The sequence below is a fragment of the Chelmon rostratus genome, chromosome 21 (genome assembly GCF_017976325.1).
Source record: "Chelmon rostratus isolate fCheRos1 chromosome 21, fCheRos1.pri, whole genome shotgun sequence".
NCBI lineage: Eukaryota > Metazoa > Chordata > Actinopteri > Chaetodontiformes > Chaetodontidae > Chelmon > Chelmon rostratus.
Genome location: NC_055678.1, coordinates 9829563 through 9846374, shown reverse-complemented (window position 1 = coordinate 9846374; position 16812 = coordinate 9829563). Strand labels below are relative to the sequence as shown.

At 43.3% G+C, this 16812-nt stretch overlaps 1 protein-coding gene across 1 annotated transcript in view; it reads right to left on the bottom strand.

Moving 5' to 3' along the window:
* Positions 1-15454, bottom strand: part of kcnh4b (potassium voltage-gated channel, subfamily H (eag-related), member 4b) — a 34553-nt gene extending 19099 nt beyond the window's left edge. Inside the window, exons 1-4 of the mRNA XM_041962226.1 lie at positions 15379-15454; positions 6305-6538; positions 4499-4630; positions 3940-4073 (exon numbers count right to left, since the gene is read on the bottom strand). Coding sequence (XP_041818160.1) covers positions 3940-4073; positions 4499-4630; positions 6305-6538; positions 15379-15454 — 576 coding nt within the window. The remainder of the gene's footprint in view (positions 1-3939; positions 4074-4498; positions 4631-6304; positions 6539-15378) is intronic.
* Between the last annotated feature and the right edge of the window lie 1358 nt (positions 15455-16812).

Genomic DNA, 16812 nt, shown 5'->3' with positions numbered 1-16812 from the left:
GGCTGAAACGGCGTTTGCTCCGACTCACTTAGCGCTAATTAACTAACTAATCAGCTATTTCATATTTCAGGATAACTCAGATAGTACGGTACTGTATGTCTTACTTACCAGACACTGAAAGGCCCTGTGGTCAGCCATTATTTCCGTTATGTTTTGGTTTAGTTTTTCTTTAAATAACGGCATTATTTTTAATCGAGAGTTAGGTAGCGAACTTTAGCTAGCTAACTGGCTATTAAATGCAGTGCTGTTGCTATGGTTACCTACGGTTTAAATAAAACGCGGTCTCGCGGTTTCTGAACTTATACTAACGCTTTTTTTTCTCTTATTTCCGCTTCTCTCCCACAGATGATTGTACATTTCATCTCAATCTTGTTCAACACTTCTTTATTATCATTTTATTGTCAGCATTAGCAACTTCACTCAGAACTGATATTATGCTATAATGTTTTATGATCAAATTTAGGAAATGAAATGTACCATCTGAGGAGTGCATGAAGAAACAGTCCAGTGAAATTGAGCCTAATAAAAACACTGATGCACTTGTGAAAATGTCTATTTTAGAATAAATGACTAATACATATGCTATATTATAATAACTGCCAGAACAGACAAGAACGAAACAACTTATGCAACTTGGTTCCTATTAATACTCATTGATAGGTATGACACACATGCTGAACTGCAGATAAAGAGACACAATGCAGAGGGTTAGATGTTGGGAAAAATACCATAAAAGCAAACATCAAGACGTTTAAACTTGACTGCGTTGCACATCACTGTTGCTTTAAATCTCGTTCCCACACAAACTGCACGGTATCTCTTTAACACTGGTTGCACATCTGCAAGATAAAGGTGGCCCAGAGTTACTGATAGGATGTCAGATGTCAATGTCTGATGTCAAAGACCCAGGAAAACAAAACAACACCTTAGAGAAATATATCTGATTTATATTCCAACTGGTAGATGTTTTTGTTTTGGAATCTAAAACCATGCTGCTTACATTTTTGATATGCTACATCAACACGGGGTTGTTCTGAACGCATGCTGCTGCTGGAAATTACTCTGTACTGCATGCTATTATCAGTCCCTAAGGTTACAAATAAATTGCAAAATAGGCAGTGCTGTCTTGTGTTCTTTTCCTCTGCATGGGTTTAAGTGACAAGTGACTGAAAAGCTGAAAAAGTTGGTTTAAACTAAAATGCAGGACCTTGATCACACTTTGTGTACTGGTCTGCTGATGCACTACTTTGAATTTCTTCTTAACTGCAATGTGATTTTTATGTCAATGTTGTTCATCTTCTACCTTTTTGTCCCCTTGTGAGGAAGCACTTGGCACGGTCTACCTTGGAAAATAAAATTGCAATCTCAGGGGGAATTAATAAACACTTTAAAATGGTAATTCTCCTGGTGGCAGAGGTGGAATGATGGAGCACGGGAGGTGATGGAAAACTGTCTTTTCCACTTCATTGTGTGCATGTGTGAAAAGAAGACATGGGAGACAGAGAGCAGCCTGTGAGCACATCAACTCTGAATGCTGAATTTCATATTCCTAGATTTTTCATATCTCTATATGTGTGAGAGAAACTGTCCGTGTGAAAATACAGTCTCATGCTGAGAGTGCAGGAATAAAATTTGAATGCTAAATACTGCGCATTCTGACCGTGTTGACGTTTTGCCGTATGTTCGTCTCCGCTCTTGTCAGAGGGCAAGCCATCATTTGCATGTCTGTGTACATGTGTGAGTGTTTTCGTGTGTGTGCACTAGAACAGGTGTGTGCACAGTGTCATTGAATAGTGCCATCTGTAAGCAGGTGGGATTGGAAGCAGGTTCGGGAAACATGGGGGAGGTGGAGCACACTCCCATGAAGGCACCTGCGGCTCGGATCTGAAAGCAGCAGCAGCAGAGCTTTTGTTTCTGGGGGTGTTAACAGGATGCGGGTCAGCTGCATACAGGTTCAAGTGAGGGCATTTATCACTGCCTTTTCAGACATATGCAATTTTAGTTCCACTGAAAACAAACATGGTACTTTAAAAGGCTGCAACGACCTTAGATTAGCCTAATGCTTTTTTGGTTTAAAGGTTTAACAATTTGATCTGCAAAATGTCATAAATCAGTGAAAAATGGAAATTACAGTTTGCCACAGCGAAACACAACCTTTTCAAATTGCTTGATTCATTCAACCCAATACTCGAAAACCCACTTAAAAAGTCTCCATGTGATGACATACAGAATAGCAGCCAGTTCTCAACTGAGAATAAGGCATTGTTTGATCTAGCTTGTCAAATGATTGACCCTTGGGGCCCTAATAACAGTCAAACATTTATAGTATTTTCTAATATAAATGTGCTAAAATTAGGAACTTTCTTGTCTTCATTTTTGAAAAAAAAAAAAAGTGTTATTCTGACTTTCGCCCCTTTTTTGGTCTTTTGAAAAAGGGGTTGTAGTCTGCAACACATTTGACCAGTCACTCGAAAATGATAACAAGTGAATGACAAGAGCGAAGTGTCCAAAAAGCAATTTTCATGTTAGAGTCTCATCATGTTTTTGCAGGTTTTAGCAATGCATGTATAAGCACTGACGATGAGACGCTCAAAATTCAGTGTCAGGTAAGGGGCATACCATTAAACTGGTAGAGGCACTTTGATAAAGTGGTACTGGTAAAATTTTATTGGGCTTCTCAATTTTAGCACTAAAATGAACAAGTGCTTTCAGTGCTTCAGGCACCTAAATGGTAAATTAATCTCTCCAAAAATACACAACAGCCCCCCCTCATTTTTTTCAATTTCAAGTGCTAATATTAGCCTCCTGAATCTCACCCGTCTCACAGGCTTTCAACATTTTTTTTTTTTTTTTTTACATTTTAATTTACCCCTGAAAAGTTCTGAATTGCTTTTAGCCCCCTGGGATGAAACGCCACATTGTGAAGGACAGGTTTGAGTACAGACCCAGTTGGTAACTGAGCCTCTGCAGGAAAGGAGCGCAGGATTATCTCAAAACGGTGCTCCGCTAGAAAAACTGCTCCCGTTTGCATCTGAGAGCAAAACAGGAGCTTGTTCTCATGAATAACACTGCTTGGAGTGTACCTTTATTATTCCAAGCCTACAAAGGCCTTTGTTCTGTAGCTATAAGACAAGTGGCAATGAAACAAACCATAGCTAGGGTCTATTTCCCCACAACAAGGTACTTAAAACAAAACTCTTGAAAGACAGATGAAGGCAGCAGCTCAGGAGCAAAATGGCACACTTATCTGAAAAGTGTTGGAAAACATCTGAAATCCATAAGGAATGTTCTTTTTTTGTCCTACTTCCATACATTATCTAATGGGTTGCACATATATATGATGCTATATGAAAGTGCTAGACACAGCAGCCTCCTTTGGACCTAAAGTTAAAGTAAAGGTAATTTAAGGGAACATGCTGGTGACATAATGACCCATAACCTGGAGCTCCTACTGGTGAGGTGTTAACATGTCCAGACAGCCCCAAAAACAGTGATGATGATGATGATGATGCATCCAGGTTCCCCTTTGACCAATAACAACTCATCGCCAGGGACAACCACGCGGTTCCTCCCGGCAACCACTGCTGCCACAGTGACCTTGATGTTTGTCCATTTAAAGCCACCAAACAACAGCTTTCATGCAAAAAATATTAAAAAAAATGCAAAAGCAGCAAGATTAAAACAATTCAGGAGACTTAAAATAGAAAACCCATTTGATGAATTTCCCGCTGAGAAAAGCCACACTCGGGAAATCTGGGTCAAGACTTCCCTCATATTGTCTTCCTAAAAACTCATCTTTTAGTTATCAGCATTAATAATTTAGGCTCAAGATTGAGGGCGGTGCATGTCTGAGTAACTCCTGACTGTTTATTTTCTTAGAGGGCCCGCCTGAAAATGCCATCACAGCCACATCAGGAAGTATGCGAGAGTGGTACTCACGCGGCCCAGGTTGACCTCTCTCTTGCCTCCCCTCGAGAACTGGCTGGTCAGCTGGTACAGCATGTTGCGTCCGCGCTTCCTGGCCTCGCTGAAGTGAGAGCCGCTCTTCCTCCTGCGCCTCTTGTCCTCTGAATCTGTCACACAATCACTCAGATCAGGATCAATTACATCAAGAAATTTGCCAGAAGGAACACCTGAGAAGAAAACGGTGTCATTTAATGCATTGCCTGTACTCCTGTCAGGCCCATGTGCTAAATATTTTTTTTTCCTGTAGTTACACAAGTCTATTTCCCCCAACGTAGGGCTTGGTTTTTGACTGTGTCCAGGTTCCACTTGAAGACACACCGTTGCCCAAATCAAACTCCCCATTGGAAAAACATTGTCTGAGTTCAGCGAACGAACGCAGGCCCAAACAAAACCAGCGTGCAGAATGTGACAGTGATGAACAATAGTGCACGGACAAAACGAAAGCCGGGGGCCAGAGGATGGTCCGCTCGTAAATCATGCTCAAAGGAAGTAAATAACGGGAAGCTTTTTGTTAACAGGGCTTGTAGCCTACCCTCCTTCTTGCTGTTCTGGTGGCCCCTTCCATGGGTGTCAGTGATGTCCTTGAATGAGAAGAGGAAGAGGACCATCTCGCCCTTCTCGTTCTTTATGGGCACGATGTCTAACAGACACCAGAAGGACACACCTGGAACAAAATCAGAAACGCTCATTTAGCGCTGGGTTTTGCTTTACCTCATTTGGTGGATGAACGCAAATCCTCAGCAGGCACATCCAGGCCCGCGACTTCCCGCGTCATGTCAGCTCTCACCATGTCTGAGCCGTGGATAATTGTCAAGTGTGGCGCGGCCTTTCTAAAAATACACCGCAAACTGGATGTGGATCATGTTGGGGAGGAATGAAGAGAAAGTGCAAGTGAGAGGGTTGGTTATAACAAGTCGGGCAGGGAAGGAGCACCATAGATCCAAGACCTTGCCACAACCCAGTGCGCTCATTAGCGACACTGCAGAAACTGTGCACTGCCACCAAACAGATAGTGTCCCTTGTGTGTGTGTGTGTGTGTGTGTGTGTGTGTGTGTGTGTGTGTGTGTGTGTTCGGCATAGACAAGAACAGAGGGGAAGAAAACAGCGTAGATGGTGATGTTTTAGCAAGAGGCTGTGGGTGTTAATACAAACAGAGAGAAGCTATTTGTGTGTGTTTTCTGTGCTTGCGAGCAGCAGGCACACACTCGAGAGGACTGTGTGTGCATGTGTGTGTCTACTGAATTTCTTCTTCTGTCTGACTTTATCACGAAAATCCTGCTATAACTGTACTAGTCATGAATATTTTCCAGCTGGATTCTGGCTCTAAAATCACTGTCTTTGTTCTCTTTTCCATTTCAGCCCCTCTTGGGTCTGAAACTGAATTATATTATTGCTGGCCATATTACAAATGGCCGTGCCATTGGCCTCATTAGTGGTAGGGGCATTGCCTCACGGTCACTTGCTTACTGTACCGTAAAAAAGTGCTTTTCAGCTACAGTACAGATTTGGTAATCCATCGACGTAATTAGCGGCTCACACACTTGGAGGCTGCAGGTTTGCGTCTCTGTAGAAGGAGCTTAATCCTTGTGTGCCAATCAGAGAGGCTTAAAGGGTGTTTTATGCTCCCTTTAATGCATGACATCGTATTTTGAGCCCAAGACCTTGTCAGGAGGATTAGCTAGAAGTCAGAAGGAATGAGTTAAATTCAGGGTTTAAACTACTTTAATGAACACACACACAGACAGTGTGTGCAGCACTTTGTCCTGCATTTACTTCATTAATAAAGAATTAAATATGTCTTTGAGAGCGACTCCATGCTTGTTATTCGACCCCACAAGTTCACTCCTTTTGCACTTCTGTTGAACGAGTCACTAAAATGAGCTGGCAGCAAATTTTCACTCAACAGACGATGGTTTTGTATTAATGATAGTGAGCACCAACTCGAACAAAAGAGCATGAATTGCACCGCTGACCTGCTGTACTTAAATTAAGCATCACCGTGGAGATTCACAAGTCCACCAAAATGTTCAGTTCTCATCTAAAAATAAATGTGCCTCATGATTTGGAGAACACAAAAAAAGAAAAAAAAATCTCACAATTTAAATTTCAATCTGAAAGCGGAGCAGATGATCACAGCCTGATCAAACCAGAGCTGGAGCTCAGAAACATTATTGCCATTATTCCCAAATTAATAGAAGCGTTTGATCGATCGAAAAAAGATGACAGGAATGTTAATTGCTGGATGACCTTTTTGCTTCGAAATGAAGCAAACAAACAAACTAGAAGATCTCCAAGTTATGTAGAACTTCCTCCCCTCCCCTCCTTACAAAGCACCCACCGTTCTTCTTGTAGAAGTGGACCTCGGCCTGGTACTCCTCTCGGCCCTCCAGAGCCTTCACCATCTGCTGGGCCACGTGCTCGCTGGTGTCAGCCCCGTACAGGAAGCGGCAGCTGCAGTTCTTCTGCATCACCTCGGTTCTCGTGAAGCCCGTCAGTTCGCAGAAGCCGTCTGAGCAGTAGACGATGGGGTAGCCGCGGTGGCCTTGGGCGTTACCCAGCAGGAAGTTACTGTCTGTGAGAGGGGGAGCATGGAAATGAGTTAGAGGAAGTGTGAGGAGCCATACATTGAGACATTTGCTCAAACCTGCCTGAACACCAGCGAGTGACGACTGAGGAGCAGCCGGGTGTATTATGTAATAGTCTGAAGTTTGGTGCAAATTTGGTCTTTGCGCTAGAATCAAAGTCTGTTTAGCTCTTTGAACTCATGTCAAAGCAGGTTTAGTACGACACTAGTTCGCAACTTCAAAGTAAACATGAATCAGACTTTGGTGTGGGCTCAATTTCGGGCTAAATTAATTTCCCCCGGGCCCGGCCGTCTGGTGGCGGTCAGGACTACTGATGTGGGTGATTGAAGGAATCTGTGTCCTGGGCTGCAGACGGCGAGATATAAAAACAGCTGACTGGAAATGAAAAAGAGCACAAAGGTTAGCAGTTGATTCCGGTGTAACTCTTTAACTGATTGGTTGATGTGAACCGATAAAGGACAGACCTTAGACTAGAAAAACATTGCATAACAGCAGAGAGCATTAAAGTGGAAAAGAGCACTAAACACTAAACCTACTGTTCCAACACATGATGAACATTTGAGTCATTTGTGGATCTGTATCTGTGCAGTCCCATGACCTCCAGTCCACTCAACCCAACTATCATGAAGGAAATATGAGCATAACATTAAACTGTTAATTACATATGACTAGAAGAAGGTGGAACTTGAATGATCTTTGGATGAATGTAATAAAGAACAGATTTCAACATTACGGTACACATTAAGGTGCATTATGTGCAATTAATTTCATGTATAAATCATCTAAAATAAACTTTCACTGCTTATCTTATACTAGACTCACTTTTCCATCCATAAATTTATTTTATATAAATACAAAAAAATCTATAATTCAAACTGGATGACCACGTGACTATAGGGCTTATGAAAATGGCTTTAAATTAAACCTTTATTCAAGTCCTGTGATGGATTGAACCTAATTTGAAAATCCAATAAAACACTGGAATATTGTCAGCGACCCCTCTGCTTATATTCCTTCACCTGTTCATTGCACGTTCATCTCAAAGTACTGATATCACGCCGCGCTTGTAAAGCTCCAGATGGAGAAACGCAATCTGCCTCCAGGACCTGCTGAAGATCTATAAGATCCACACATCTAAATGTCAAATTAAAGTGGTGGATCATCGAGTCTGGCACGCAGGCCTTTGCATAATGTGGATCGTATGATATCAGCGCCAAAACATCTTTGCTTAGTTTCTTCTTGCCCTGCTTTCAGCACCAGGGACAGTTCTCCAGCAGCAGGCCTGCACCATCAGCTGTCTTCTTGCTGTATTGTGTCTGCAGGACATAAACACACAGCGCTCGCCCTCTGCTCTGCATACTTACATATATATTAATCTTGATGATAGGCTGACGTCACACACTCCCTCAGCATGTGACCTTGATAAGCGAAGGCAGGTTCTTGCTGCAGTGTTTTTGGCTATGAGTCTGTCAGAGCGACCAGTGGAAGGGGCTTTGAAATACAGCACAGCCTGTTCAGTTTTTGCTTTTAACGTTTCCTAACAGAACACACAGCAGTGTACTCAGTGCTGCTAAAACAAGATTAAAAACTAACTGGGGGATTCCACTGGCATCCACTTTTTATTTTTGCAGTATTTGACAAATGGAACGTGACCTATACAGACACAATTACCACATGCTGTAGCTGAACCAACTCCTCTCAACAAAAACACGATGAGCTTTGAACTCTAGATTGCATTATATTCTCCAGCTATTCAGTCCATTCTCCGTAGATACAGCATGGATCCCGTAAAACAGATATTCCCAACCTTTTTTTGTCCACAAGCCCTATCTAATGGGTTCAAGCACCCCTTCATTGTGCCCCTTTGGCTTTATGGTTGTGGAACCGTGTGAGATATATAAAAGCAGAGAAAACGCATTGGTAGATCCAAAGCTGCACACGTGAATCGATACAAGCCATCCTAGAATTAAGATTTCTTCATTATTTTTTCTTGTTTTGAGTCGGTTTAGTCAAGTTCTCTCCTGGAAATGACTCAGAAACCCTCTTTTTATTGCAGAAATACCTTACGGGGTACCTGTTGGGTTTCACTGCATAAAAGGTGGACTTATCCACAAGTTAGGTGTGATTAGATATTTATGGAAATATTTATACATATTTGTTTGCTAATTCTTTGCAAAGTGAGTGCTGAGGCATCAAACTTCCACAGGAACTGGCTTCTTTCGGCTGCTTAAATGAAAACATCAAACCCCAGATTTTCTGAATGCCAAGCAGAGAGGCAGCGAGCATGCACAGAGACACCGGGCTGAATTCTCCTGATTCCACAGAGAGCGAGCCTAAGAAGGAGGAGTATTAAGGGGCTGCTGCAGTGCTTTCCACAATCTAGCACTTTAATTGGCCAGACTAAGCAGAAAGCAGTCCATAGGGGATGTCTTTCCTGAGCGGTGACAACCTTTCTTGGGTGTGCAGCGAGCAGCAACTAAACTGTCACTGTGGAATTATAGAAAGAGACAGGCATTAGTCGGATCCATCAACAGGCAGATGGGGTTTTATGTCTGTGCTATGCATTGCTGTTGCTGCTGTTCCCCAGACTTCAACATGGAGAAACTGAGATGTTTCTGTTCTACAGTCTGCTGCAGATGTGTGCTCATGAAGAGCGACTGATAACTGCTTCTTTTTAATCACTTCGAGGCTTTTTTGTTTTTGCATAAAGTCACACCTGTGAGGGAAAACTGCTCTAGAACTGTCTTTTCACATCTAAAAAAATCGCCCTAGAAACAATGGCTGAACACAAAGCCATAGCCTATCCAGCTGAAGAAAAAATAAAAAATCAAACAACCATGCCCTCTTTTTCATGTTCTATAAATTTCTAACACCCAAACTCAGTGAGCCAGCAAGTGTTGGAGAGCAACCGCATTCATCTCTGGTTTATGTAACGTTACCTATGAATAGGTACATCTCGACTCAGCATCCCTAAATCGGTCCTTCAAATAGGTCAAGGGCAGGTGTACTCATAAATCACTTTGTAAGGTTGTATTAAAACCAACAAGCCACAATGGCCAAAAAAACCCAAAACTTTTCTGCTGGGTTTGGAGGAATGTAAACTGTGCTGCTTCACACTGTAGATTAGATTAGTCACTGAAGTTATCTGTACGTTTCACAATTGTTTCATTCAAGCTGGGATGTTTGAAGCAAAAATAAAATGCATTTAAACCAATAGTTTAACATTTGGGATAATGTTGAACTATTGTTGAACTTAGTTTCAACCTTCAGCCTGGCTCTGTGCAAAGGTCAGCACCTATAAGTGCCTTTAAAGCTAATTAATTAACACATTAAATCTCATTTATTTATCTGTTCAAAAACTTTAAAAACTAACAGTAGTTTATGGGGCAGAAACTTCCTAAGTCTGAAATCCTATGTTTTCCGTCTTGATGCTAAGATAAGCTACTGGCTTCAGCTACATCTTTACCATACAGATGTGATCTTGGTATCAATCTTCTCATCTAGCTCTCCAAAATAAATATATAAATTTATAAAATAAATAAAGGAATTAAATGCATTCCCAAAATGTAGAACTACTCATTTAAGTTGTTGATGCACGTCTTGCTTCTGAGCAGACCACTTCATATCCTGGAAGCAAGTCTTTACTCCAGGATTTTGCTTCACTCACCTCAGCTTCGGCAACTGCAGACTTATTTCTCATCTGGTCACTTTGTATACAAACAATCCAGCGCCCACTTGCCAAACAGTTTGCATTTGTGTGTGTGCGTGTGAGAGATTGTGACAATGCTTCGATTCTTAGGCCATAATCCTCTTCGGGGATATTGCTTTGAGTGGCCGCTCCGCTGCGCCAGCTTCCTTAATTACACAGCTGTGCTGACTCGCTACAACTGTAATCTGACATGATGACGCCACATGCTACAGCTAACAACAAGCAGCATGTCCGTGTCGCAGAAGTTCCTCAGTCTATGAAAGACAGATGAAGCCCATGAGGCTTGGCCACCGCCTCACCAGCTAATTACCACCCAGCAGCATGTAATTACTTATTGGGGCAGATGGGTGAGAGTGCAAGGAGAGGTGGACCTGCAGGGGGAAAGGTCATTGGTCTGGTAAAGAGGCGTGAGGAGAGAATTATCAGTCACTTACATTTTGATGTCAGTGATTCATAAAACAATTTTCTAGACTTTAGAATGACACACGTTGACAACATCAGGACCGAACGAAGTGCTTTACAAAGCCTCACACCCACTGACACCTATATTCACACACCAATGGAGGCAGAGCTGCCACATGAGGAGCAGATTTACTGTCTTACTTACAGTGTCTTACTCTAAACATATATGTAGGAGGAAGCGGGATTAAAACCACCAATCCCGCGATTCCTGAATGATCTCAGTGTCAGTTAAAGACTTTGATAATGCCAAATCAATAGTGAGATCAAACCTGTAAAATGAAATACCAGTAGGTTCAAAAGAAGCAGCAAAGGATGAGGACACAATAGCTTCAGCTCTCCACTGGTTTCTGTCTGCAGTGTTCTGACCTTTGCAGCTACCTATTAAGACCCGCTCATCAGCTGGGTAACAATGGGCTCTATAAGGTTCGGTCTGACAGTCCTTCCTGTCTCTGCTTTGGTTCTTCGGTCGCCTTCTAACAGAAAAGTGTTGGGGGGGAATAAACCCCGTTCTTATCTCTGCCTGCAGCTGCCCCATGGTTACGCTGCCCCACAGGGCGAGCGCTGCTGTCAATGTGAAAACGCTGCTGGGCAGGTCGTGTAAAGGGGCTGGGGGAGTTGGGGATGGGTGTAAAGGACAGGCGTGTATGCTGTGACGCACGCACACGACAGGCACAGCACAGTGCCGGTGGTGCACGTGCTGGAAGGTCCAGGTTTTAGCCTTTGTGCAACAGCAAACATCTGGCGTGCTGAAGTGCCCTGGAGGCCTTGTTCTGTGAGGTTACCCTCACCTTTAACCTCAGAGAATTTTTCCTCAGGGATCAATAGAGAAATATGCAGACACATATAAAATCAATATATAGTAAACCCATGACAAATACAAAACCTTGAGCCCAGGACTAAGCATGTGCTGGAGGAAGATTGAGATCCTTTACTCAGTAACTGCTGTGTGTTGATAAATCCACGCCGCTGTCCGTGGTGCTGAAGTAGCAGATGGATTTGTGATTGTGCCTTTTCCTCCCAGTCCAAACCTCCTGTTAGTTTCGCCTCTGATCTCTAATATTCTCTAAACTCTATCCTATACATACTCAATTCTATACTATACTGCAGGCTGTATACTTTAAAGAGTAGTGTCACCTTCATGATCGAAGTGACAAGTAGCAGTGTGTAAGAAGAATAAGAAGAGTGTGCGGATCATAGTGTTGGTAACTATTGGGTTAGGGTTAGACTTTGGTATATCTCCCCTCTTAAAAATCAGCAGTTCATTTACTGCCTTTAATTAAATAAACTACTACTACAACTACCACATTGTAAAAATAATGAGGATACTAATAATCAGGAAATTGTATTAAGGTACTCAATGCAGAAAAAAGCCCCCTGTGATATTATATTTTTCAATATTATTAGATTATTATTACTGTATGTGATCATGCTGTTGTACTTGGTTGAGGTGGAGCTCATTTTAAACTATTTTGTATAAGACAGCAGCTAATGATTGCTTCAATATATGCTGATTATTAGTCCAAACCTCAGAATTACTGACGTAAAAAACAATTAAAATGAAAAGCAGCAAATCTTCACATTTGTGAAACTGGAACCATGAAACATTTCCACATGAAAAATGACTGAAATGATGATGAAGATAGAATTAATTTGCTGTCACATGCACAAAAAAGTCCTTGGGGAACAGGAGCGCTGACATTGCCATGAGCCAAATGCTGTGCTGTGCAGTGCCAAAGGTTACTGACTTAACCTGTTCTGACATTTTGCATATAGCGGGGGGGGGGGGGGGGGGGGGGGGGGGAATCTCAATGCTTCTTCTTCTTCTATGCTATGCTGAGCAATTCTCTCAGTCTAAGAATTGTCAAATTAAAATCTTCTTAAATGGAGTTTTACAAAGGTTATTCATAGTCATAGCCACAAGCTGGAGAAACTTAAAATGTGGAATGTGAAGCTGCACAATATATAACGACTGTGGGAGCTTTTAAAAGCAAACTGCTCTATTGTTTGTCCCAGCAGAGTTTAGAAGTAGTTATGCTTTGCACAAAGGCACAGTGTGGAGTTGTTTTGTATATAGGAAGCAGTCTGAGTAATTATATGGACATGCTGCAAAATAAATGTAGTATGATAATGATGTTTACATAAATTATTGCCTCATGTAAATTGTGCTTATTGTAAATAGCAGTCTGGGAAAGGGGCTGTCGGAGTGACACATTAGATAAAAATCTATGTGGCTGCTCAGTCAGCAGTGCTGCTTCCTTTTGCTTTGCTGGTCTGAAAATGTTTTTTCAAGCACTGAAAACATGTGGCAGGCATCATGTTTTACATATTTTAGGGCTGCATAGCATAAATTTGTTCTGTATCATCTGATGATGTCAGTATAGAAAGATTTGATATAGATTTTTTAATGCATATTATTTATTTACCTATTTTTCTCCTCCTCACACAGACCTGTACATTCCTCTGGTCACACTTAGACATATACTGTATAAGTATATACAGTATATATAAGTTTTAGGATTTAAGCGAAGCTGAAAGGTACACCAAGAGCTGCACAGGTGTCTAATTTCCATGGTTGTGCAGTGTGTCAGACTGCATGTACCTGAATGGTAACACTTTAAACTCATGTCTTGCACCTTGCAGGAATATTACAAGAAGAATTAACAAAGCATTTAAAGATACCCTCCAGACATGTTTTAACACATAAAAACACTGAATAATAATAAGTCTCATACTGTTTTCCCACAAGTTGAATCCTGCAGCATGTTTGCCTTCCAAGCTAGTTGTGATGTCGCCTGAAACTCAGATTTAACCTGAGAAACTTTGCACCTTCAGCACATGAATGAGAAAACTCTGCACACGCACCACTCTGCACGGCGAGCACCAAACATCCAGATGAAGCAACAAAAGCTAAAACGCACAAAGTGAAGGGGGATTTTAACAAGCACCGTAGCTTGGGCAGTTTGAGGTGACGCTGAAAATGGATCGCAGCTGCACGACCCACAATGCCACTTGTTTTAAGATGTCTCATTCGGAAAACAAGAGACCAGCTGCATTCTAAAAGTCCTTGATTGAAAGGCAAGTTCAAGTGTTTTCTCTTTAGGGGACCATCTTTTTCTCAAAGACCAAACTGCTCAAGCATCATCCATGTCAAGTGGCGGGACCCTGTCGCCCCGGCAACAGGAAGGAAGCTATTTTGAGCAATGGGCACTCTGCCACTCCTCTTGGTGCCACAGCCTTATGGTGGCTTTCAGAAGGGCTTGGGTGGGGCAAAGACTGGCGTGTAGTTGTAAAGATGTGTATCCTGCTGCTATGACATGCTTTTATCTCGGCCTCCTGTTGCTCTAAGTGGCCAATGTTGGGTTGTCCGCAGCTACAACAGTGCTGCAGTGACTTTTGATGAGTCCTGAAATACCACAACATGTGAAAGCGGAGGGTTCCTGTGGCACTACATGTTTCTAGACATTACTATCAATAATGGATAAACGTAACAACAGAGGAGAAAATGGCAGATCAGGAAGATTTTTCTGTTAAGGGCGTTAGTAATTCTGAATAAGCTCTGTAGTTGGTGGAGAAATGGTGTTACACAGTAGAAAAGACGTTTAGCCTGAGACGGAACTTTGCCTCTCGCTCCCTTCTACTGCGAGGTCAGAGAGGAGGTTCAACCAGAGAGCAGCCCTCTGGAGCTGGCAGTCAGGGAGTCCAAGTTTAGCTCAAGGACTCTTCAGCAGGGCAGATCCAACACGGGGGCATGACCCCTGCTCCTCCAGCTGAACTGTGCACCACCTACGTCATCTCCAGATCCATCTTGTGCATCCTCTCATCTCACAAACCTCTTAATTTTGACTTTACAGTCGGCGCTACATGAGAACAACTCCTGATGAGCAATGTGTCAGTGTGCTTCAAGCTCTTCAGAGATCCCCTAACACCTCATTAGAATGCCTGACTCACAAGTCAAAGCTATAATTGCATACCCTACACATCAATTACACAGTAATGTCACACATTTCCCTGTGTTTGCTTCCCCGAGTCGAACCGAGGCCCAGCACGGAGAATGACTTGGAGCCAGCCGGTTCAGTCAGGCTGCTACAGCAGAGGGAGGACAGGCTGAATCGACAAGCAACAACAAAACACAGACGTCCCGACGGTATTTGTTTACAACGAGCCACAACCTCCCCTGAGGTGGTACAAGGTACAAAACAAGAGACACAAGCCAAGCAGAAACGGCAGTGCTGCCCGCCGGCTGCAGTGGCTAGTGTGGAGCTAACTGTGTGAAACAAATGTGAAAAGACAACATGATTTCTGAAGGTCGATTTTCTGCTTCTGTCTTACTGTGAAGCAAACTTTTCCCTGCTTCCAGAAGCAAGCACCAGCAGATTTTTGGTTCAGCAGCACAGAGTGACCTGAGCACAGATGTGTCTCACTCATATTCAGGTTCAAGCAGGTGGTGAAAAGTGGAAGAGAAAACACCAAGCATGCTGCCACTTCTTCTTTCCTGTGCTGACATCGATCCTTTAACTGCCTGAAGACTCTTAGGCTATTTTATAAAGTGGAGAGCTGACAAGAACTGAGGGGCGATGTCATGCAACCAGAATAAGTTGTGTGAAAAACTACAAGCACCAAAATAACTCATCCTCAGAGTATTTCCACTGTACTTACGGGTGCCATCAAAGCGTGTTGCGATGGTGTCCAGAAAGGTGTTCTGTGGGGCCAGGAGGCCCTTCATCACTGGCATCTTGACCCAGATGTGGGATGGCCAACAGCTGGCTGGAGGTCACACCATCCCAGAGGCAAAGCAGGTGGCTTCCAGGGGGTCTCAGCAGGCGCAGGAGGAGACTTTGACGGTGACAGTCCAGTGCCGGTCGCGGGGACACACATTTACAGCCACCCAGCTCTCCAAGCGGCGCCTCTCCCGAAGACAACAGTGCAGTCTGGGGAAGACCAAAAATAGCCCGCCCCGACAAATGCAGAGGTTCAGGTGTGGGTAGCCTGGATAAGTCGAAATTAAGAGTAGCAAACAATAGCAGCTGCTCGGTCAGCAACGAGGGATCAAATCCAGGTGACGCCGAGATCCGAGGAGCTTCAGCTCAGTCAGCTCAGCTGTTGCTTGTCTGCACCTCTCAGCCGGAGAGCTCACTCCAGCAGCAACGTGGAGGAAGTTATCCTTTAAGTCCGCTGCGCTTCCCATCTATAGGAGGACCAAGAATCTGCAAGCCAAAAATGACATGATGCGTGTGTCTGCACCTCTTGCATCCCTCAGCTCAGTGCTCTGTCGGGATGCTGTGGCAGAGTAGTTGCATCTTCTTGAGCTTTCTCCCTTCCTCGCTACTCTCACTCTCTCTCTCTCTCTACTGCTCCCAACCACTCCTGTGATATCCCAGCCAATGAGATGCTGGCATCCTCTGTGGGGACCTGTTTTCATCAGTGGTGGGGGTAAAGAGAGAGAGAGAGAGAGAGAGAGAGAGAGAGAGAGAGAGAGAGAGAGAGTGGAGGTGAGGAAGGAGGGAGGGAGGATGCTTTTGGAGCAGCTGACAGCACCATTACACCCCACAGTGCTACTATCAGCACATGGCTTTTGTGTGCACGTCTGCAAATCAAGGAAAGATGGATTACCTTCATGTCGGTCAATGGAGGCTATTGTATTCAGCTGGACTGTGTGCGCTGTTGTGCTGTTTTGTCATGGGAGTCTGACTCAAGGGACATCGTGAGAGCGGGATGGGGAGCGGGAGAGAAAAATTCAGATTTATTTCTCACATCACTGAAGGAGGTGCATGAGTTATAAAGACTGTAGCACGAAAACACCATTCCTAGAGTATTGTTGTCTCAAACTCATCTCTTCTGGATGGAGCTGGTCACTGCTGCCCTCCCAGCCCCTACAGTATCCTCATCAGAGAATTAAGGCTCTGGGATAAAAGCGGCTAAGAGCAGATTAAAAGGATAAGCCTGGAGATGTTTTTCATGAGGACTTGATGCTAAACACACCAAAGTAACGCCGCGTCTTAACTCACATTGACCCGAGCATATAACACAGCTTAGCTGGCGAGGGGCATACCTCCGGATAGTGAAGGTGCCTAACAGGAGCGCTTGCTTATC